We start from the raw sequence: 22,708 nt of genomic DNA, 5'->3' as shown, positions 1-22,708 counted from the left end.
ACATTTTACCCATTGCCAAATGGCTCACCCCGGGCTCTCTCGACCCGCGAAGTGACGAGGCCCAAAAGAACGCTCGTTTATCGCGAACTCGTACTTTCTACTCTTCGTCACGGTGCGAACCGGTAGAAAAAGGGTATATCTATCAATCCGAACTATTTACGTTTAGGCTATAGTGTTTTTGGACAGGACAGGCTTATTTTCGAGCGTGCATGGATTGTTCGATTGAGACATTTCCGTCCCAGGATCGACTCCACCAGTTTTACCCTGTTTTTTCCAAGACTCTTCACGATGGACCGAGCGGCAGCGTTCTGGTCCCCGTTCTGGCAATCGCTAATCTGCACCGTCTCGTCCGCGCGGGCGCGGAAGAAACAGATAAAGTTGTCTTCCACAATGGTCGTGTTGGTCGCTCGAATGGCCGGAAAAACCGTCCAACTCATGAATCTTTCGTCGTGAATGCCCCAGCCCGGATCTTTCGTTTGCACGAGCTGCACGTGCGTCTCGATACGTTCAAATCGCTGGGCAGCCCATATTTCTACCGCGTCGCGTGGTCCCACAATCATGCGATCGTTCACGGGGAACCGCGCAAAGGCGGGAACCACGGCTACTTTGGTACGCTCCGGTAAAGGTTGCCGGTGCACTCGAAAGACATCAATCGGGGTCACGTACAGCACGTCCAACCGCAACATGGCCACACGATCGTACCGCTCCGACGTTACGCCTTCCTGCTCCGTCATTGTTTCCCAAGCCGATTGGACGCTGTGCCACATTTTGATTATATTGTCTATCGTCTGCGGATACACGAACGTATTGTCACGCCACGGATAATACAAGTAGTGTCCGTCGGTTCCGTTGGTCGTCCGGACCTTGTCCAGAAACGCTTGATACTGATCCCAAAAGTGTTGTTCGTGATCGTACCGAATCTCCACCACCGAGTCGGGTGAAACGGCGTGAACGGCTTCTTTCAGTAACAGTACCTCGTCCGGGTTGATGCGACCACCGGAACCCGATCGACCCGCCTGTTCGTGCGTCAAGTAAAAGTAGTGAACAAAGAAATCACAGTTGTAGAGCGCGTTGGGACCAATCACATTCTGGACCAGCGACGGCAACACCAGGGACTCGAATGCTCGGGGCAACCCGAACAGATTGATGGCGCATTTGCCAACCGCCGTGTCGATGGCGTTGTACGGGTTTGGCGAATCCGACTTGGTCGCCCGGAAATCGTTTCGGGTTGGCCCTTCGTCCGCTTCGCGACGCTGCGAGACGCCGTAATCCTGCAGAGACGAGCCGGTGTAATCCCGAAAGTGGAACAGGGTCCGACCAATCGATAGCGAAATTAGCAGCGTTACGGTACACGAGTGCTTTGAGAATTTCATCATGGTGGAAAGAAAACGGGAAATGATCTCGTAACAACCATGCGAGCAAGAAGCGAATGGGTATCGTACTTTTTGTAAATCCCTCTACCAGTTCTCTCTACTAGTAGAAATGACAGCTTCTCGAGCTACCAGTTAGTTAGTTACCTAGAGGCAGTTGGTAAAATATAAAGACTGTCAAACAAAAAGACGCCCCCCCCCTTCCCCTTCCACTGCTCAATCTTGATACCGCTACTATCGTGACCACAGTATTCCTACGCACGCTCTCTCAAAGATAATTATGCTGGAAATGGAAATTGAGGTTTCTTATTTCCGTCTAGATTGACTTTCGTAGCATAATGTAATTATATATGCCTAAAATCACTTATTATAGCATATAGTTTCGAATTGCTTCGGAAAACCGCCAATGCCTTGACAGTGAGAACTGAAGATTCGAAAACAACTCTGTGAACGCCTGACCGACCTGTCTCCTGCTATACTAGAGGGTGCATAGTCGTCCAATATGACTAAAATGTTCTCATTCCCGGAGTCAATATATACGAACTTGAGAATATGCAAACTCTACACGAGCCAAAAGACAAAAACTTCGGGAACCTGTCACAGTCACGTTCACAACGACCACATGTCCGAAGGCAGAAACCCGAGCTCTCTGGTAGACGAAAATCTAAAACCCCTAACCCTAGCATAGACAAACAAACACCATCACGGCTGGTACCCGGTGGTACCGGAATGGATCGCTCTCGCCAGAGGGGTATGGTAATCTTCTCCAACGACGGCCCATAATTTGATGCTGTTGAACCAAGCCAAAGGTGACAATCGTCGTGGTACGTACGTAGTGTGCAAACTTTGTCCGTGTGTGGAGGCGGACACGTCAAAGGATCGTTCTGGGAAAGTATCGGATGTGCGGTGTTTGAAGATGACACGAGTAGTATTCATCGACAGTAGAAATGCAGGTATGTGGAACTCTCTACCGGAATGAACAGACGTGGTACCATGGCTACGGCTGCGGTACCTTGCCGTTGAGCCTCTACCTGCCTTCTACGAGAGCGTTTTGGGCCGCAAAAGCGTCCCCTTTTTCGCCCTTCGCACGAGGTCCTTCAGCTGCCTCAGGAATCCTGCCCACGCGCGAGTCGCGTTCTTCGTTACTTCAATACCTACTGATTGGTTTGTTCGTGTCGCTGAAAATTCAAAGAATATCCGGGTTATTGTGTTGGTGGTCCTGTGACGGTGGAACGACAAACGAGACACGAACTAACCCTATCTATGTTCCTTCCGGTATCTAAAGCTAAAGCCTCATCTCTCTAGTCTCCAGTTTCACCGATTAAACCACGAAGAACATGGGAAAACGTCCGCAACGCGACCCCGGCGCTCCCAAGCGCAACATGTCGGCCTATCTGCTCTACCAGAATGCCATGCGCGATCAGTTCAAGGCCCTCAACCCGGGAATGACCTTTGGACAACTCGCCAAGTACACCTCCGCCATGTATTCCGAGCTGCCACCGACGGAGAAAGAATCTTGGGTGGCCCGTGCGGAAGCGGACAAATCACGGTACCTACACGAGCTGGCTTCCTACGAACCACCACCGGGTTACGATCCCAAAGGCGACGCGATTGTCTCGCCCGTCACCACCAAAGGCGGCCGCAAAGGCAAACCCGAAAAAGACATTAACGCGCCCAAGCGCAACATGTCAGCCTACTTGCTCTACCAGAACGCCATGCGGGAGCAGTTCAAGCGCGAAAATCCGGGCATGACCTTCGGCCAACTCGCCAAATACACGTCGCACATGTACAAGAACCTTACCCCGGAAGAAAAGGCGACATGGGAAGCCCGTGCCCAGCAAGACAAGGCCCGGTACGACGCAGAAATCGCCGCTTACGTGCCACCACCCGGTCACGATGCCCGTGGTGTCTTGATTGAAGACCACCGTCCCCGCAAGCGCAACAAACGTGGTCCCAAGGACCCAGCCGCCCCCAAACGCGCGAGCGGCGCTTACGTCTTTTTCACCAACGAAATGCGACCGAAAGTACTCCAGGAATTCCCTGGCATTAAATTTGTTGATCTTGGTAAAGTGCTTGGCGAGCGCTGGCGGGCACTGACGCCTGAAGAAAAGAAAAGGTTCGAGGAAGTGGCCACCGAAGACAAGATTCGCTTCCAGATGGAAATGCAACAGTATACGGCCAACCAACAAGCGGTCGCGCCACCATCCGCCGTGGAGCATCCTTACTACCATCATGATCCTAACGCAGGCTACGATGTTTATCACGATAGCACCCAACATCACCATCACGTCGATCCCTACGCGCAACACCATTATCACTAAGGAGGACCAATGAATGATATTGCGCTGAGTAGCCGCCGTCTGATGGGGACTGGCATAACGTCGTTGTGTATTGGACGGTTGAACAATCGAGACATTGTGTATGTTTGTAATATACGTTCCGTCAGCTCGACGAGAGCGCGTGTGATTTGAATAAAACAATCCATTTCTGGATAATGTGCATGTTTGATACGAAGGCTAAATTTTAGAGTATCTAGCTAGCAGGGACAATTTTTGACGGCTACAGACGGTGCAGTAATGGCCTATCCCATATCGACTACAGTAGTCGTACGCGAACTCTGCAACAAATCTACCTTTCGTGTAAGTTGCCGTACTTCGGCCGCAATGGCGCACAATTCTGACGCCGTCCGAGTCAATCCCCTCACGAGCGGCACGAGTGAGACTAGAATTAAGCCCGAGACAACCACAGCGGCACTCGCGTCCGCAACCTCGGGCTTGACCGAATGCACAGTCAAAGCAATGCCGGCGGCCAAAATAATGGCAAGCGACCGCAGTGTATCGGCAAACACATGCGTGTAGGCCGAACACATGTTCAAATTAGTGCCGTCGTGGTGGGAATGGGCGAATCCCTCCTTTATGGTGTCATCTTCATCGTACCTCTCTCCTTGGATGTGACGCACTTCCTTTGTCATCGATTCTTCCATCTGCTGCGTTGAAGTCCACGACTCCTTGGCTCCTCGTCGATCCGGAGTGATCTTTGGTTCAACAGTGGCGTAGCCCAGCAGGTGCTTGGCCTTCGCGAAACAAAAGATGTTCAATACGTCGATTGCGAGATTGATAATTGAAAATGTCAGCATGATGGTCACGTTGGGGATATTCTGGTTATCTGTTGGATGATGGGCGTCCAGTATCAAAACTTGTATGGCACGGCGCAACACAAAGGCCGTGACAATAGTAAGAGTCACCACAGAAACGAGAGGTGGGATCAGCTCTACGTTTGCGATTGAGTCGAATCCGGTCGCGGAATGACAAAACATCGGTGGACTTGGACGAGCTCTTGTCATCCCGATTCTTTTGCTGTTCCGCCAGTTTATTAAATCCGTAGGTAAACGCGTCCACCATCATGGCGGCAGAATCTCCCAGCATGGATTGACTGCCCGCGACAAAGGCAAAGACCATTTGGAAACTAGCAAAGCCCATAAATGAGATACAGGCGGTCCCCAGCAAGCGTTTGTTGGACGGGCATTGGTTGTAGTACAGGTGACTGTGAGAGTTTGTGTGATTGGTATCTTTGTTCGAATCAAGATCTGTGGAGCGGTTCTCGTCCGATAGCGGAAAGCTCAGAGTTTTCACACTTTCACTCGCTTCTTCGGGGGTCCGCGAAGTAGCAGGGATGTGATTGGACGAAATGATCTCCTGGTGTTTGTGGTTGCTGCAGGTTGAGGACTTTGGAGACATCAATGTATCGGGTTTATCCCATGACGGGGTTGTGTCCAATTCTTGATCATCTGTTGGGGTTACATTGACGAAAAACTGTTGCTGCAGTTCGTCTTCCATCCTTTCGTGGACAGTCGTTAAGGTCGTCTCGACAAATGAGAATGAACGATCCGTGGAAGCCCCACACAAGAATACCACAAAAGTTGCGGATGAAGGGTCCAATGATCGACGGATCTTTCCATTTTTATGAGCAAAGGCCGACTGATGAATTAAAAAAATGTGCAGGAGCACTGTAGGCAACGCACTTGAAGACTATGCAACTCCTACGCTGGACCGCGTTAATTGTAAAGCTCGTCTCAGGATGTTGTCACCATGGTGATTTTATTCCCACCAGTCCGTTTGTGATGGTACATTCCTGGCTTTCCTCCTTGACGCATGTCGGCCCGTGTCAAGGCCATTTCTTGTGTGCTGGATCACGTATCAAGTATCACGCAAGACTACAATCCTCTCAAGCAAGGCTGTTTCTCTCTTTGATTGACAGTGAGATCATCCTTCGCTTTTTTTTTAAATTATTAGATATCCACCATGCCATTTCGTCAATGATGGTCTCTGACTCGAAATGTGAGCCTCGGAACGACCTCCTTTCTCTCAATCAGATCGCTCGTGATAAGCGTGCAATGCCGTAGCATTTCTTCCTTCGCGCACCAACGTCTTGGAAGAAACATATTCTTTCGTCGTAGTCACTATGAAGCAAAACTGACTCCTCCACTGGCTTTTCGCAAGAAGGATTGAATAATCTAGTAGGGCCATTTGGAACCAGCCAGCATGCAGACTTTGTTCTCCCATTTGCAGTAAAAAGTCAAGAAGTATTGAGACAATGTTACTGAATCTTTCATGCTCTTTTTCCAAAACTTCAGCAAGCACTATTCCATCGGCATTTTATCATTTTCGCGGAATCCCACAGTTCAGACAATTTTCCACTTTCTTGAATGCGTCCTCAATCCCATGCTCGACTCATTCCTAGCCAAAACACCCCACACAGGACACTCCGTGGAAGCTACGCTTTCGTTACGTCAACTCGTTAACTAGCTACTCGTTACACTACTTCCCCTCGACAAGCAACACCCTCTGTCCAGGGCTCGTCCGTTCCCCGCTTTTTTTCTTCGGCAACAAGGGCGGACAGTTCCGAGGCCGTACGTACCAGTCCCTGCGCGAGGGGCACAAGTGAGAGTAATATCAAGCCCGAAACGACCACGGCCGCGGCTGCGTCGGCAACTTCGGGCGTGACCGGATCGACAATCAAGGCAATGCCGGCGGCCAAAATGACGGCGAACGATCGCAGCGTGTCGGCAAATACGTGCGTGTAGGCCGAACACATGTTGAGATTCGTGCCATCGTCGTCGTGGTACTGATCCGATTCTTCCCCACAGCTATCGTCGTCTCCGTGATTTTCCGCAGTGCGGTGGTTGGCTATTCTGGACACTACCAATTCTTCCGACGGCACGTTTGGTGTAGGCAAGGCCTCGAGGGGTTCGTGGTGCGGGGCAATCGAGGTTTCGACCGTAGCGTAGCCCATCAAGTGCTTGGCCTTGGCGAAACAAAAGACGTTTAGTCCGTCGAGTGCAAGATTCAAGAGAGAAAAGGCCAGCATAAGTTCGACGTTGGGAATGTGTTGTTGATCTTTCGGACGATGGGCGTCCAGAACTAAAACTTTGACGGCCTGGCGCAACACAAAGGCGGTAACAATAACGAGAGTCACCACGGATATCAAGGGTGGGATGAGTTCCCAAATCAACGTGCGTTTGCGACGGAGTCGTGCGCGAAGTTGACGTGACATGGTGGTCGTCGCGTCGTCGTCATCGTCCCGGTTTTTTTGTCGTTCGGCGAAGTAATTGAAACCGTAAGTAAGCGCATCCACCATCATGGCGGCGGAATCTCCCAGCATGGCTTGACTTCCGGCAATAAAGGCAAAGACTGTTTGCACAATGGCAAAACCCATAAAAGAGACAAAGGCGGTTCCCAATAAGCGTTCGTTAGACGGAACATCGGTATCAGCGGGTACACGGTGATGATTTTGGTTGTTTAGGTGATTGGTGGTACCATTGGTCTGATCGTCATCCCGGGAGGAAGCCTCGTCTTCAGATGGCGAGAGAAGAGGCGATTCCATGATTTCCAAAGCTTGTTGGGGAGTGGACGGGACGGTCTGGCGTGCAGTACAAGGGCTGCTGTTGGGATGTTCAGGGTCACGAGATGTATTTAACGTTGTGTGTGTCCCCGCATCGGGTGTGTCCAACGAATGGAGGCTGTTTCGATCTTGAGTGGTGACGGGAGATTGATGGACGGAGGATTGTTGCTGCGGCTGATCCTCTGGAGGCATTCTCTCGTTCCGGTGCCGGTTTGGCTAAAAGGATATTCGTAACGGGGTCTGCGATTGGTGGTAGTAGTAGTATCAATAGCGGTACACCGGCCGAGAGAGAGAGAGACAAAATGGAAGAAGGTTCCCCGGGTCCGAACTGACTCGTCGGTGGACACAGTCTCGTCAATTTCTGGTACTTCCTCTAGAAATTGAACTCCCCCACAACGAGACCTTCTTTTTTCTCCCCAGGAGTAATAGTCTCACGAATTGGAACGATAGAATGAGGAGCGCACCATCCACGAACCACGCAACAAATCTTTTCGAACTAGGCTCTCCTCTACGCGTACCCGAAACGGACCCGTACCAATCAAGGAATCCGTCCGGGGCCAACGACAGAGTTTGGGTGTTCGGCAAGAACCAGGGAAGGAGATGCGACGGAAGGATTCGGTGCCAGTCGTGTGGGAGCACGCTGCGTCGGTACGGTAAATGACAATCGTGTCGTTGGTCGTTTGTTGTTGCCACTCACTACCTAGCTAGTTACTTTAGAGACCCTCAGGGAGGAAGTATACTAACTACCTATACCTCTAGGTACCGCAACTCGTTGTCATGGTCGTCTCCGGTCGTCCCGAGGTTTCCGGCCCCCGGCCCGCCCGTGCCAAGGCTTTTTTCTGGCCCTGGATCCCGCAAGACTGAGCCTTCGACAGGCTCTTCTTTTCGTTCCCATTGGGAAAAAAGCCTTGACGGAAGCGTGTGAACAGCCTTGGCAGTACGAGCGCCATTTTCGTGAATGTGTCTGACCGACATCCGTGAATACCCGAGGCCATCGCACGTACAGTTACCGCCTTACTTGGAACTCCCACAGTCAGTCACTCACTCACTGTGTTTGCACGCCCAACTGGCGTCCCCTCTCGCCCGGAGTTGTCTCCCGAGCCCGGACCCGACCCGAGCCTGTTGGGTCACCGTCGTGCCTTTCCCCATCGCTACTCCCCCAGTTAGTCTGTGAGTGAGTTGAATTGTATTGTGCCGGTGTTGCATCAGCCTTGACTGTTTTCTTCTCTTCTTGTGAGAGGTGTGTTGGTAGTGTTGTCGTTGGTGGTCAGCTCTTGTAGAGACGAATGCCCACCGCATTAGCTCCTTGCGTTTGAACGGAAACACGACGCTTCCACGGTGTGTAGAGTACGTGCTACTCGAAACTGCGTGGCTCACTGTCCTTCTTTTCCGTATCTCTTTTCTCGTACCGCCAGAAATACCCACCAGTCTCCTTTTCCGTCGAACTAACGGTACCCAGAAATCATGACTGTTGCTGGATTGATGCGCCAATACCAAGTGGTCGGCCGCCACGCCGCCAACGAGGAACACCCCAACCCCGAGGCCTACCGCATGATCATCTTTGCCCCCAACCCGACGATCGCCAAGTCTAAATTCTGGTACTACATGCACCAGTTCCGCAAGATGAAGAAGACGACGGGTGAAATCCTGGACTGCGTCGAGCTCGTGGAGAAGAACAGCCGCATCGTCAAGAACTACGGCATTTGGTTGCGTTACTCTTCCCGCTCGGGAACGCACAATATGTACCGCGAGTTCCGGGATGTCAAGCTCACCGGCGCCGTCTCGCAACTCTACGACGAAATGGCTGGCCGACACCGTACCCGCCCCCGCTCCATACAAATCATCCGCACGGCACAGGTCGCCGCCAAGGACCTCCTCCGCGTCAACCCCACACAGTTCGCCAAGGCCAAGGTCCAGTTCCCCCTGCCGCACCGCGTCGCCAGCGGAAAACGCGGACAAAAGGCGCTTTCCGACCGAACCTACTCCACCGTGCGTCCCACCACCTTTTTTGGTTAATCACAGACTAACTGGAAGCCGAAACGCGCATCGTCTCTAGTAGATTCGTAGTGTCATGCTTTTTCTAGATTGCAAAACAAATGGACTCGGGCCATTCTACAACAAGCGTATTTTGAAAATCTAAATACGTTTCGTTTCTAACAGTATGTAAGGCTTTGCTTATGCTTCCCTCCACCGAGTTGGAGTATCGCAATTGGTACCAAATCGTGATTTACAGTTAGCGACCACACACTTGACGATGTGAGTGCATGCACTGCGGTGGCACGAAAATTTGACAATGCGGACAAGCCTGTTCGATTTCGGTACACACCGTCAAACTGGAGGGGTCAGCCTCTGCGGGTCTATTTCGTAACGGACTTTTCCTAGATTCACCAGACGTCACCACGGTCGCCGTGTTTTTCACAGTATCCAATGACAACGTGGGTGTATGGAACTTGTCGTCGTCGGGGTCCTCCACCAATCTGTCTTCCTCGCAATCCGATGTTTGCCACGGTGGCGGCGGGGATGAACTCGGGGGTGCCTTCTTCCACACCGCCTGCGGATTGGCAGTCGCGGACTTCTCCGGCGAAACCACATCGGCTTCCCTGCTCGACACCAGAGCTGAAGGTAGGATTGAGAGAGTCTCTTGCTGGCCCGAGAATGATGGTGGTGGTGCGGCCGTGCTCTTCTCCGATCCCTTCGGTGCTCTTGTGGCTGCAGTCTCGGAAAACCCAAGCTTGTCCTTGTCGTCTTTCCCAAAGGACAAAGTATCCGTCGCCACAGTCTTGATATATGTGTCGCCTGGTGTTTCCTTCTCGTCAGTTTCGCCTTTTGCTTCCTTCTCGACATCTTTACCTTTTTTCTCATTCGCGTCACGTTCGCCGTTTCCTACCTTGCCACTACTTTCGCCTTTTTCTTCCTTGTCAGTATCTTTGCCTTGCTCCTTAAACAGCGTTGCGTCGGACAGTGGCTCCGCTGCTGTATAGCGGTATTCCATTTCTACATCCGCGGGCAGTAACGAGCGATTTATCAGTGGTAGCATCCAATCCAGTAGGGCAAGGGAGCTAGACGAGGCTGAGTTGGGGCTGCTCATTAGCACATCGTCGGGGCCGGTAAAGTGCGATCGTACCAGTAGATCGTTCCAACGATTGAATTCGTCGGCCAGCATACGCGTACTCGCGTGGTCAACCATTGCGTATGACTGGAGCGCGATGCGACCGGGTAAGTTCACAACGGTCTGGAACGAACGTCGAAGTTTCTCTAGAACGAGCGGATCCTGTTTCAGCGCCGAAATTTTCCAAGTCACCGTAGACGGAATTCGAAACGAACGCCAAATCGACTTGGAAAAGTTATGCAATTTGACACGCGGTTTGACAGCGCGAACGTGAGCCCGATCCAGACCATCCCACAGTATATCCAAACCTTTGGAAACATATTTGGCTTCGTGTTTACTACCTTCGAGGCGCGCCAAGGCAATTGACAGCCATCCGTGGTTGCCTACAATAGGACAGGTTGTCGCTGCTGATAAAATGATGCCAGCAGCATTCTTAAAAACGTTTGGCGTCTCGCTATGGTCATCGGGGTTCACCGGCGAGAGCATTTCACCAATTTCTAGCCAAACGTGCGCGTAGAGGCACCACAAGGTTGCCATCTGATCGCGCCAAACTACCACATGCAAAGTTTCATTTTGATGCATGGCTTTTTGGACAGCACGGTATATACCATTAAGACGGCGATGGCATAATTGAAGCGCCGACGCGACTAAACCAGAGGCCAAGCGCATACGTACTAGAGTCGCAAACGTCTCGGTCTGGAAGAATAAATCTTGATCGGGAGCATTTAATTCCTCGGTGGGTGGTTTCGATTCCGAATACACTTCATTGTATCGATTCCAAGCGCGCCACGCAGCCGATTCCTCTACAGGAAATTTTGTCCATGTCGTATCGCTGGGATCGTCGGTAGGGACAGCATTTGCTGCAAGCGATTCGTGGACATTGGTAGATGTAACGGGTTGCGCTTGCCCCACTAGAGGAAGTTTGAACCACTGAAAATTCTTAGAAGGTACCGTCAAAGTGTCTGGATTCTTCAATGGATGGACATTGGAAGCTCCAGCCTTTCCGTCACCGTTGCTACTACGTTTTGATGCCTTCCCACGTTCCTTCTGTGTCGCGTTTACAGATGCAACTCTAAAGGTTTCGGATGAAATGACAGTCGGATCCTTCCCCGAGGACTTTTCGATCGATTTCACGGTGTTTTCTTGTCCCTGCTTAAATGCTTTCAGAAGAATCGTTTGGAGACGGTTTTCCAAGAGATCAGGATCCCAGTTCTGCGACATTAGACTCTCCATTGAAATCTGCTTTTCCCTTTCATCCTGCTGCGGGTATTGGGCCAACAGGGATTGGCAAATACTAAAAACGCATTCTTGAAGCCCCCGATACTCTGACGATCCTGGCTTACTGCTATCTTTGTTGAACCGACGCCTGCTACTTTGGAACAAAGTATTGTAGTAGCATCGTAACCGATTTCGCAACGGCTTGTCCTCCGCATCCTGGTGGTGTTCCGGATCAAACACGTATCCATATTCCTCTGCCACGACCACAACCTGCTTCAAAATTTTCGTTAGCAACTTAGATCGAACGGAACCAATCGTCATGTAGAACGATTGAAAAAATTTCACCAACACTATCTCCAATTCGGGTGCATCACGCCACTGAAAGCCAATATTTAGAAACTTGGACGTTTTGGGCACGTGTGGCTGTCGCTGCGCTCGTTCTAGGTAGTAGAGTTCTATCAGCACATACTGGTAGAGATTGCGACGCCGTTGTATAAGCTTGATTGGATCGAAAGGGCAGTCCTGCGGCATCTTGATATTTGTTGGCGCGCTAAGCGGATCATTTTGTAGAGGAAGCGTTGGCTTAGTCGATACTGTTTGCGCAGTCGTGGTTGCAGCATTCTCGACTTGTCCTTGTTGGGATGGTGATGTTGGTCTTTCTTCCACACGATGCAGTTTCCCCTTTTGTACTTTTTCAGCCAGTGTCGCCAGGCGCTTATGGGACTGCCGGGAATGCGGATTAGCGGGTGAGTCTGATGAAGTACCCGGCGTCTTCGGTTCCTTGCTTGTCATTCCCTGATTTGGAGAACTCGCCAAGACGGTTTTGCCGACCGAGGCAGGACTGCTACTACCAGACAACGCTGCGGTCTCTGGTGTAATTTTCATCGCGGTCGTCGCGCTTTTGTTATCTTGATACGCAGAATTTGACGAAGGACGCCTCCGCTTACTGCTACCTTTCTGTACCAAGAGGTCCATCGCTGCGGCGATCATTCGAACTGTTGTCTAAATACCGAAATGGGCGATCAAATGGCAAAGACCAGTCCACTTCTGATTGTCCCCTGTTTTGCTTTTCTTGCCGTAGGCTGGGTACAAGACAATGAAAGGCAAAAACTGACGAGGACTTCGCTGATCTGCTGCAGGAGATAGCCCGAACGTTGGATCAACAGTCGAATGACGATGTGTTTCTAGACACGAAACGTAGCGAGAGACGGATTTCAAGCAAGTCTGCGCTAGCTTGGTTAACGGATGTACCCCTTCTGAGCTGAGTAAGTTGACTAGTCAATCGCAGATTATCTGTCCGGGTAAAATTTCGTTGTTCTTGTGAGGGTGCTTGCTATGACTGGTTTTCGGCTCGCCATTGTCGATCTAAGTTCGACCGGTTTCAAGGGAATCAGAAACCGAAAGCCAAGCGGCAGGCGCAGCAGCAGCCATCACGTATTGTGACAAAAACTTGCTTACAAGGAAAAAAGGGGTGTGACAACATTTCAACCATATACTTAGAGCAGAGAGAGTTTGTGACTCATTTCCATCCATGACTCGATCTGGCAGGCTCTAGTTTCTTCAGCTACCTAATTAATGTAAGAGTCTCATTTCGGAAGGATCCTTTCCCATTCCCATTCCCATCCAGACGGTCCGGTCCGCAAATGTAGATGCAGACACCCTGTAGCATCCAATTTTGGGTGTAGAGGAGATGTTATCGATCCAGAAAATCAGATGTCATTCACTTATTCAGGGTTGCCAAAGAGAGCGATAGAAAATGCCGAAGTTTGCACTCTTTGTTTCGTAGCCGGATTTGGGCTAGATAAGCAAACTGCCAGTATATATATATCGCTTACTGTTAAGGATAGTGAAGAAAACCGAAAGCGAAAAAACCTTCGCGAGACTTTTCGTGGAGACCAACTCGTCACGTTAAACAGCATTGCTTTACATTTCGATATAATTTTGTTTGTGAAGGCACAATTGATAAAAGCCTTCAGAAGTATACCAATGGTTCAGTGCCACATAAATTTCTAGTTTTCCCCAAGCCGTGAGCATTTGTCGATTTCGGAAACGCAGTGGGCCAACCACACTGCGTCGACGGTAGCCGTGGTATCCGAGTATTCGTTGTTAGGTCACCAACCGTTTGTGACAGGACTGCTACTACATCTGGATCATATATATGGGTATTTTTTTCCTCTAGTTGATCTTCATGGTCGACATTCCACCTTTTTGCTGTCCTTGACGTCACTACAGCATGTAGGCACACACATCAATCCTGATTGGATGATAAATTGCTGAAAAAGTAGATCACTTCGAGAAAGGAGCAGCCAAGACAGGAAACGAGGAGATGCACAGGGCCCGAGTCGACCAGTGTTTCAAAAAGATATTTTCAAATATTAAGGCCCAATGACCAACAAAGAATTTGTGACGTTCCCCCCCGCGTCTGAAGCATTACAACAATTGTGAGTCTGCGCAAGCCAATTTTAATAACCACTTGCCATTCTTCCTAGCAAGTACTTTCATAGTCAGTCGCTCTCCCACTCGCAAAAAAACTCACAGTCAGTCCATTTGTCTCAATTCATTGATTTGATTCGGCATGCGTCTTTGAAGGTAGTTCAGAATGAAAATTGTCTTTCCGGTAGCTACGACGTACGTACAACCCTGAACTACTTCTTACATAGGGTTCTGCGTCTGACAAATAGTCCAAATCCCTCTCAGTCTGTCTGGATATACGGTAGAACCAACGCAGCACCACACAACACGCACGCGGCGAGATTGTGGAAAGCATCTGCCAATCAATTTTCCTTTTCCGTTATCGAGTTTTCTGCAGAACGCTACGACCCGAAACACCACATCCTTCTACGAGGACCCCTTACATCAGCGCTTATTGTCGTGAATTGGGTATAGATCCACTGATGCGAGTAAGACCGCACAGCAGATTCAATTGAAATCCTCTTTTTCCGTTAGTGTTTTGATCTATAAAATACGTTCTTGATCCCTTCTGAACGACTCGTACGCGCTTTTCCTCCAGTTCAAAGAGAGAAAAGAAAGCCGCTTCCCCTCGTCACCGACGATGAGATTTACCCGAAACACTGTTATTGCTGTAATTATGACAAATTCTCTCTTTCTTCAGCGCACGTCCCGGCTCGTGGTTCGAGCCTTGACGACGGCTGCGCCGCTGTCGACCCGTCGGTCCGCTGTGGCCTTGGTGCCCAACGCGGCTTCTGCGACACGGGCGACTGGCTTTGTGATGCCAACCTCGACCTCTACACCTTTTGCCCGCATGCTGGCCACCAAAGCAACTGTTGAAGAAGACTTGGACGCCGCATTGGATGATGTTTTGGCAGGAGCCTACACGGAGGCCAAGACTCCGGCTGGAGTCGAGCCTGTCAATCACATGAAGAATTCCCATCCGATGCCTTCGCCATTGGTAGAGCAGGTAAGCAAGAAAGAAAATATATTATGCACAGGGCCTACTCTTATCAGCGTAACGATCTCACGATATTCTTTTTTGTTTCGTTTCTTTAAGGATATTGATTACAAGGACCCCGAACTCTTATCCACGAGTAATCCTCGTTGGATCGAAGCCGGTCTCGACCAGAGGGTAATTGACGTTCTAAGCGAGAAGGGAATTACGTCATTCACACCCGTACAGGCCGAAGCCTTTGGGCCAGTCATGGCTCGACGTGACGTGATTGGTCGCAGTCGTACCGGAACGGGTAAAACCCTAGCGTTTGGATTACCCGCATTGACTCGTCTCGTAACATTTACTACAGAAAACGGCAAGCGCGATGCCCGTGGAGTCATGAAGAGTGGACGCAAGGTATCCATGATTATTCTGTGCCCGACTCGGGAACTGGCGCGGCAGGTTCAGGAGGAGCTTTCGCAAGTCGCCCGCCCTCTTGGCTTGTTTGTTGAAGTCTTCCACGGTGGTGTGTCTTACGACCCTCAGTCTCGCGCCTTGCGACAGGGAGTGGACGTCATCGTGGGTACCCCTGGACGAGTAATTGATCATATCGAGCGCGGAACGTTGGATCTGAGTGAGTGTGATATTGCTGTTCTCGACGAAGCGGATGAAATGTTGAACATGGGCTTTGCGGATGATGTGGAAGTTGTTTTGAAGAACGTCGGTTCCAATAATCCGCAAAAAACGCAATGTTTGTTGTTTTCGGCCACGACACCGAGCTGGGTTAAGGAGATTGGCCGACAGTACCAAAAGGACGTTTTGGCGATTGACTCTACGGCGGATAAGGGCGGTGCTCGAGTGGCCGAGACGGTTCGTCATTTAGCCGTTCAGCTTGCTCCCGGCGCCGATGCAAAAAGATCTGTTTTGGAAGACATTATTGCGGTTGAAATCTCCAAGGATGCTGATATCGGCAAGATTGAACTCGAAATTGCCAACCCGATTGCTGCTGCTGCCCACAAAAGGAAAAACAAGGGTAACCAAGCCATGCAGCAAAAGATTTTTGGTAAGACGATTGTGTTTACCGAAACAAAACGTGAGGCGGACGAGCTAGTATCGGGAGGAGTTTTCAAAAGCTTGACTGCCCAAGCACTACATGGTGATGTCGGCCAGAAGCAACGTGATTCGACCCTTGCGGCATTTCGAAGCGGGGCCTTCAACGTGTTGGTGGCCACCGACGTGGCCGCGCGCGGTATCGATATTCAAGATGTCGATTTGGTCATTCAGTTCGATCCTCCGCGAGATGTGGACACCTACGTGCATCGCTCTGGTCGCACCGGGCGTGCCGGGAAGAAAGGAGTCTCTGTTCTGCTGTTTAATCAGCGACAGTCCCGAGACATCGTCCGTATTGAGCGGGATTTGGGGCATGGTTTCAAGTTCGATTTAGTTGGACCTCCGTCCGCTGAGGCTACTTTGAACGCCGCCGCCAAAACATCGGCGATTGCGACGCAGAGTATTCCTGAGGAGACGGCTGAGTTTTTCAAAGAATCAGCAGCCAAGCTTCTGGAATCGCAAGACCCAGTCGATGTGGTTGCCCGTTGTTTAGCTGCTGTCTCCCGACGTGCGTCGGAAGTGCAATCCCGGTCGTTGCTGACCGGCCAGGTTGGCTTTGCGACGGTTGAGATGGTGAACGAACGTGGACGCCCGGTTGCGGCGAACGATGTCATGTTCACAATTGGCAAGCTGTCACGCATGAGCAACCAGGAAGGAGATTTGGCCTTTGACAGCCAGGTTGGTAGGATTCAGACCAACAGCGAATCGGGCTCTGTTGTATTCGATATGAATGTGGAAGATGCCAAAAATTTGGTGAAGTTCAGCAAGACTGTCGATGCTGGTGGTGCCGCCTTCCAGCTTTTGAAGGCGCTTGCGGTGGAAAGGGATCGAAACTTTGGACGAATGGGTGGAGGCCGTGACGGTGGTGGCAGGTTCAGCCGCGGACGTGGTGGCGGAGGCAGCTACGGCAGCGGAGGTAGCTACGGCGGCGGCCGTGGGGGCTACAGTGACCGCAATGGTCGCGGTGGAGGTCGTGGTGGAGGTCGCGGTGGAGGTCGTGGTGGTGGCGGGCAGCGCTTCGATCGTCGTGACGGAGGCGGCGGCCAGTCTGGCGGCTACTCAGGACGTTACGACGGTGGACGCAGCAAGAACTCGCGCGGGGGTAGTAGCTGGTAATTTCAGTTCGTCGCAACAGCAATAACTCCGGTACATAGCTCTTGGCGTTGTCTTGAGAGCTTCAAAATAAGCAGTGATCCTTAACGAAAACCATCATTGATAGTAACATATTTGCACATGAGTGTCCTCTAGATTTGCTACCTTTGCGAGTTGCATGTTTCCGAGTACTTTTTTAGAATCTAGTCTGTGCTTACAATCGAGAAAAGTCGTCGCCAGCACTGACGAATATAGGCCGGCTTTCCACACAAATTATTTGGAAAGTATCGTCGATTCCTCTCGGTAGCAATGATGCGTTTCCAAAACACTGCGCATTGAAATGATCCCCGATGAACACCGTAACTTTCTTTACTGAGCAGCAGCTCCTATTTGTCCGTGTCCTTTACCTCCCGTTTGCTCCAAGACGCAATCAATCTGATCTTGATCTTCCAGTTCGAGCATCTTGGGTGTCTGATCAGGTGTGATACGGTCCCCATCAAGGAGAAAGCGCAACGAGTTGACTTGGACTCCTTTCCGAGTCGCGTAGGTTTCAAACACCTTCTGCATCTTGGTCGTTTTCTTGATTTTAAAAAAGGTTTCTTCTCCCGTCTGGCATTCCAAAAGCCAAGTTGAAAAAGGCGTTCCAGCACAACAGGTGTGAGGCAATATATACACTCTACCGCTTGGTATCACACAATTTCAACACCAACAACACAATAAAATGAAGACACATCTAGCTCGACAAAAAGCGGCTGGGAACAAGTAAGCGCGGCACGAGTTCTGCCGTGTGACACAATAAGCGTCAGTCAAGAGGAATAGGAGAAGACTTGCTTGCGTACCTGATCGCGCACGCGGACCGTGATCGATTCCGCACTCTCTTTGACATCTTCTGTCGTGGCGGGAACGTCCATATTTCGGCAGCCGACTCAAAACGAAGCAAGATGAAAGAAAGAAAAATGCTGTAGTGGGACCACGATTGTGTTTGGATACCATTTACTGTGATCTCGACTACCATTGTCGAGCGCCAAAAAGCCGGGATTTTTGCGCCGGCCGTCCGAAATCGAATTTCTTGGAAGCTTTGGATCAGCGAACAAGAGAACAGAATCCATTAACAGATGGACGAACGTAAATGTCGTTTCAAAGTCGTTCTCGCTATTCGTTCTGGTTTGGCGCGCTCCTATGCCAGTGGTGGGAACAAAACCAAATGCAATCGAAAGGCAAGCTTTAGTCTCGTTATGAATAAATCTGATATTATGTTGCGCAGAACATAAAAACAATTTTATTCATATATTGTCGTTTTATGATTATTGTAGTAAGATATGGAGGTTCAAAACACGCATGATGGGTATGCGGAAGATAAGCAGAAAGGTTAGAAGCGATTGTAGATGATATCAGCCAAAAAGAGGACTTTCAATCTTGGCCAAGAGTTAAAACGAGGCAGTCGTAATCTTTGGTGATGGTGGCGGTTTGGTGGTAATTGATTTATTGGACGGTCGGTAGGCAACGGTTTGCTCCGCTCGTAAGACTTGCCGAAACTCTCGTGAGGAAACCCGCACCGGCAACGGTGGTAAGGAGCCGATCGCCAGCTCCTCTTTGTACCCATCGTAGTGTTGGTACAAATCTTCCCAACCAGAAAATACCAGTGGGGCACTGTTAGACGATTCATCCGATGACACCATGGGTTTGGCGGTCGTTTGAGTCCGTACTCGGGACAACAAAGCGGCAAGTTTGCGAGGCAATCCACCCAGCCGTGATCCCAGCGTTAATATTGACGCATATAAAATCCCGTCTATTTCCAAATTGCGTAACCGCAACGCGTCGACAAGAAACAGTAGATAAACAAACTTGGGAGCCGCGGCTTCCTTGTCGAACGTGTCCAAACTTGCTAATACCCTTTGTCGCCGTAGAGGTTCCGTCAACCCCATTGCGTCCATCATGCTAAGGATCATACTCTTGTTCGGTATGTACTTTTTCTGCAGCAAGTCTCGAATTATATCGCGCGCCGTATTGTAGTCGCGGGATTTCAATGCCGCGTTGGCAATTGTTTGGTACGACATCATCATTTGCTTACCGCTCAGTACACGGTTACCTTTGACTTGCGACTGGACAATTTGCGCTGCCTCGTGAACGTCACCGTTCTCACACAGCGCGCGGATGCCTTGATACATGGCGTACCCGTCCGGGGCTTCCAGTTTCCGGTACAAGTGTACCGCCAAATCTGGTTGCCCGGCGACCAGACACGCACCCATGACTGCCGTGAGGGTTTTCAAATTCGGTTTGATGCCGTTGGCCTGCATCCGCGACACCAATTCCAAGGCCCGCTCGTGATTTCCCAACACGGCCGCCGCCGTAACGGCCGTCGTATAGAGGTACACGTTTTCCGTCAAGGCTGCCGACGTTTCGGACGCGCAGGCCGACTCGAACAAGGCCAAACAAGCACTAGGTTTGTCGGCCTGGAGCATGGCGTGCATGAGCAACCCGTAGGTTTGCGAATCGGGGGATACCCCTCGACACTCCATTTCCGTTACGAGTCGCGTTGCTTGCGTCCACCGGCGATCTTCGCACAGCGCGCGAATCATGGTATTGTACGTTACGACATCCGCCGCCACGTTATGCTCCTTCATGTCGTAGAGCAATTCTTGCACGTCACCTTTGACGGTACATGCTTTGATCAATGTCGTGTACGTGTACTTGTCCGGCCGCAAGCCCACCCGGCGCATGCGGGGCAGCAAGGCCAAAGCCTTGTCCACTTCGCCGGCATTGCAGTATACGCTCATCATGGTATTGTACGTGACCACGTCCCGTACCACACGTGTGTCGGCCGTCGTCGAGAATTGGCTGACCGGCGGATCCTGCATTTGCTCCCACCACTGTTCGGCTTGCGCAAACGCTTCCGGATCACGTCGGCGACGTTCGGCCGCACTCAGCAAAATGTTGTAACACGTCGTGTCGACCGACGCCACCGGGGCCCAACGAGCCGTCTCCAGGCCACCGTACGACTCTCTGTTTGCTGTGAGACCGGGTTGAAGCGCCGACCATAGTCGCCGTACGGCGTTCCAATCGCCCGCGCGTGCTTGCGCCTGCAGTGCCGCCGTGGCCGTGTACAAGTTGAGTGCCGGGGCGGAGACCTCGACGCCACCGTTGGGCATGCCACGGTCGGGCACGTACAACGTGGTATCGGACTGCCCCAAAGGCACCGGTCGGGTGGAACCGTCCGCGGCCACGAGCGTGGCTGCTTCAAACACTTGCAAAGCCCGATCCACCTGAGAGACGGAAAGGTAGGCGCGCAGAACCATGGAAAGTGTGACGGCATCGAACGGAATTTGTGCCGCCGCGACGGCATCCACCACCTTGTCAGCCACAATAGCCGGAACACCATATTTGTCCTTGAAGCGGGCGGCCGTACTTTCCTTGGCCGTGCTTTTACTGATCCTTTGGTTGTGCTTGTGTTCGACAGCGTACCGTTCCAGGACATCCCGGCACCGCGCCAACAACGTTTGCGGATCCGGCACCGGCTGGCTCTTTGCTACATTCGTACTGGCTGGCTCCGACGTTCGCGGGATTGGTGGTTGAGAGACGGTGGGTTGGACGGCACCCGTCGCGTCATCGTACGTCAACGTCGTTTGCAATTGGGCAACGGGACGTTCAAAGCGCAAAGTCACGGGTTTCCCGGGCAATCGTCCGGTACAGGCGGATTGAACGCCCTGTACGGTGGAAACGGGCCACATGGTTCCACCCAAACTGCTGTCCACGGCCACCACCCGATCCCCCACCTGCACTGCCATGCGCACGAGAGTCGACGCCATTGGTTCGAAACCCGTCACCACAACGTAACCGTCGCGTTCGTCGATATCAATACCGAGCGGACGCGGGAGGGTCAATTCGAATTGGTTGCGGACTCCTGCCGTGACGGTAGCGGTGGTCCGATCCGTGGAGGATGCCGCCGGTAGCACGGGTCGTTGGAGATCCATCCGTACCGTATTGGCGGCGTTGTTCCGGGGTTGCGTGGTTCGTGCCAATGTTTGTCGGGAGGTCAAGGCCGACGCAATGCCTTCCAACGTGGATTGCGGCCAAACGGCATCGCCCCAGGTGGCCGACACGGCGTGGACGATATCTCCAATTTGGACACCCTGCTGTGCAGCGAGACTGCCGGGTTGGACGCGGGACACGACGATACCCCGAAAAGTAGAATCCAAACGCGACCAGGAATCAGCAAATTTGGCGCTGTGTCCAATGGCGTGGTTGTTTTTTTCGTTGCTGCGCTCCAACACCAATCGATCCACATTGAGTGTGACGGGGGACAACGTTTCGAAGTCGATGACTTGTGCGAGTGACAAACCGAGACGTGTACTGTTGTTGTTGTTGTACGAGTCTTTCGGGAGAGGCAAGCGAATCGTGTAGGGTTCGGCGGTCCAGCCCGTCGCCACGATCGAGCTCTGTTGTTGTCGTAATCGGCGCGAGGCCAGTGTTTGTTTCTTGCGGTCCAATTCCCGTTCCAAACTGGCTTCGTCGGCCGCATCACGGGACAAGCGCGTGGATACGGAGCGGGTCACGTTGGACACGGCCTTTTGCAACAAACCGTCAGCGGGTGGATCGTGTTCGTCGGCACTCCGATCGAAACTGGAACTACTGGAAACTCCGCACCGTTTCGGACTCGGTGTCGTTGGTCGGAGCGCGACAAAGGCCTGTACCGTACCGTCGCTCTGGTCCCAGAGTGCGGTGACGAGCACGCCAACGACGACCACGAGTCCGACGCAAGGCCAGTGGCGTCGTTGCCGGTAGTGATGGTGACGGCGGTAGCCAGTGACGGAGACACGGGGTCGTGCACGGAACGTCATGATGGTACGAACAAAGGATTGGGAGCAGGAGTATTTTTTGATAGCGAGAATGCGCAGTCCACGAAAGGGCAATTCGTTGTGTGATGTGCACTGCTGTGTCAATGTTGCAGCCACGGGATGGATCTCGAGCAATAACAACAACAACAACAACAACAATATCCGTCAAGGTAAACTGCTGTAAGTGTGGGTTCGTTGGGATGAGGACTTTCCCACGCCGGTCCGTGTTTGAGAGTTGATAGTCAGTGGTGCGTTGCGCTGTGTACTGTTTTGGGGAAACAAACGACTTTCTCTCCGTGTAGGGAGTAGTAGTAGCGTGACTAATGAGAAATGTGTGAAACGATGAGTGACAGTACAACCAAAAACAAAGGGCAATTCGTTGTGGACGAGAGAATCCTTGGGCTGATTCGTTGAGATGACGTAAACCAACACGAAACAAAAGAGACTTTTTCACGGGGAGAGGAATCGCACGCACGTCGGTCGGAACGGACCAGGAGAACTTCCAGTGTCGTCGCAAGGTTGTCGAATCGACACGGCTTGGGAACTACGCCGCCAGGGGCGTGCCTCAACGCCACAAGCATAGATAGCCCAAAATGGGTTGTTTTTAACGCTTTTAAACTTTAAAAAGCGGTAATTTCCGGTAGGCGTTAAAATTACGAAGTGAGCTATTTTCGGAATCAAATCCACT

The 22,708-nt window shown here is 51.4% G+C and overlaps 9 protein-coding genes across 9 annotated transcripts; 3 read left to right on the top strand and 6 right to left on the bottom strand.

The window, feature by feature from the left end:
* Positions 1-30: 30 nt before the first annotated feature.
* PHATRDRAFT_46300 (predicted protein) lies at positions 31-1,436 on the bottom strand. Its single transcript, XM_002180493.1, has one exon. The coding sequence runs from the start codon at positions 1,374-1,376 to the stop codon at positions 168-170; it is 1,209 nt and encodes a 402-aa protein (XP_002180529.1). The 5' UTR covers positions 1,377-1,436; the 3' UTR covers positions 31-167.
* Positions 1,437-3,280: 1,844 nt separating this feature from the next.
* Positions 3,281-3,550, top strand: PHATRDRAFT_12674 (predicted protein; the record flags this gene model as incomplete). Its single annotated transcript, XM_002180685.1, has 1 exon — positions 3,281-3,550. A coding segment is annotated over one exon (270 nt), but the record flags the coding sequence as incomplete, so codon positions are not given.
* Positions 3,551-3,906: 356 nt separating this feature from the next.
* On the bottom strand, positions 3,907-5,405 carry PHATRDRAFT_54552 (metal ion transporter). The gene is made up of 2 exons (XM_002180492.1): positions 4,645-5,405; positions 3,907-4,535 (listed from the first exon to the last, which is right to left on the bottom strand). The coding sequence occupies exons 1-2, from the start codon at positions 5,204-5,206 to the stop codon at positions 3,952-3,954; spliced, it is 1,146 nt and encodes a 381-aa protein (XP_002180528.1). The 5' UTR covers positions 5,207-5,405; the 3' UTR covers positions 3,907-3,951.
* Positions 5,406-6,152: 747 nt separating this feature from the next.
* Positions 6,153-8,221, bottom strand: PHATRDRAFT_46297 (predicted protein; the record flags this gene model as incomplete). Its single annotated transcript, XM_002180491.1, has 3 exons — positions 6,153-7,487; positions 7,736-7,971; positions 8,035-8,221. 3 exons carry the CDS (start codon positions 8,219-8,221, stop codon positions 6,183-6,185), a joined length of 1,728 nt encoding a protein of 575 aa, XP_002180527.1. The 3' UTR covers positions 6,153-6,182.
* A 514-nt stretch (positions 8,222-8,735) lies between these two features.
* PHATRDRAFT_36226 (predicted protein) lies at positions 8,736-9,287 on the top strand (the record flags this gene model as incomplete). The annotated part of the gene is made up of 1 exon (XM_002180684.1): positions 8,736-9,287. One exon carries the CDS (start codon positions 8,736-8,738, stop codon positions 9,285-9,287), a length of 552 nt encoding a protein of 183 aa, XP_002180720.1.
* A 137-nt stretch (positions 9,288-9,424) lies between these two features.
* On the bottom strand, positions 9,425-11,601 carry PHATRDRAFT_46296 (predicted protein; the record flags this gene model as incomplete). Its single annotated transcript, XM_002180490.1, has 1 exon — positions 9,425-11,601. The coding sequence occupies one exon, from the start codon at positions 11,599-11,601 to the stop codon at positions 9,505-9,507; it is 2,097 nt and encodes a 698-aa protein (XP_002180526.1). The 3' UTR covers positions 9,425-9,504.
* A 2,229-nt stretch (positions 11,602-13,830) lies between these two features.
* Positions 13,831-17,330, top strand: PHATRDRAFT_27821 (predicted protein). The gene is made up of 2 exons (XM_002180683.1): positions 13,831-15,016; positions 15,107-17,330. The coding sequence occupies exons 1-2, from the start codon at positions 14,651-14,653 to the stop codon at positions 17,207-17,209; spliced, it is 2,469 nt and encodes an 822-aa protein (XP_002180719.1). The 5' UTR covers positions 13,831-14,650; the 3' UTR covers positions 17,210-17,330.
* Positions 17,331-17,361: 31 nt separating this feature from the next.
* Positions 17,362-18,170, bottom strand: SUMO (small ubiquitin-like modifier). Its single transcript, XM_002180489.1, has 2 exons — positions 18,025-18,170; positions 17,362-17,794 (listed from the first exon to the last, which is right to left on the bottom strand). The coding sequence occupies exons 1-2, from the start codon at positions 18,094-18,096 to the stop codon at positions 17,555-17,557; spliced, it is 312 nt and encodes a 103-aa protein (XP_002180525.1). The 5' UTR covers positions 18,097-18,170; the 3' UTR covers positions 17,362-17,554.
* Positions 18,171-18,947: 777 nt separating this feature from the next.
* PHATRDRAFT_46293 (predicted protein) lies at positions 18,948-22,023 on the bottom strand (the record flags this gene model as incomplete). The annotated part of the gene is made up of 2 exons (XM_002180488.1): positions 18,948-18,974; positions 19,993-22,023. The coding sequence occupies 2 exons, from the start codon at positions 22,021-22,023 to the stop codon at positions 18,948-18,950; spliced, it is 2,058 nt and encodes a 685-aa protein (XP_002180524.1).
* Between the last annotated feature and the right edge of the window lie 685 nt (positions 22,024-22,708).

The sequence above is a fragment of the Phaeodactylum tricornutum genome, chromosome 9, assembly GCF_000150955.2.
Source record: "Phaeodactylum tricornutum CCAP 1055/1 chromosome 9, whole genome shotgun sequence".
In the NCBI taxonomy this organism is placed as follows: Eukaryota; Bacillariophyta; class Bacillariophyceae; order Surirellales; family Neidiaceae; genus Phaeodactylum; species Phaeodactylum tricornutum.
This window is presented reverse-complemented; position numbering and strand designations above follow the sequence as displayed.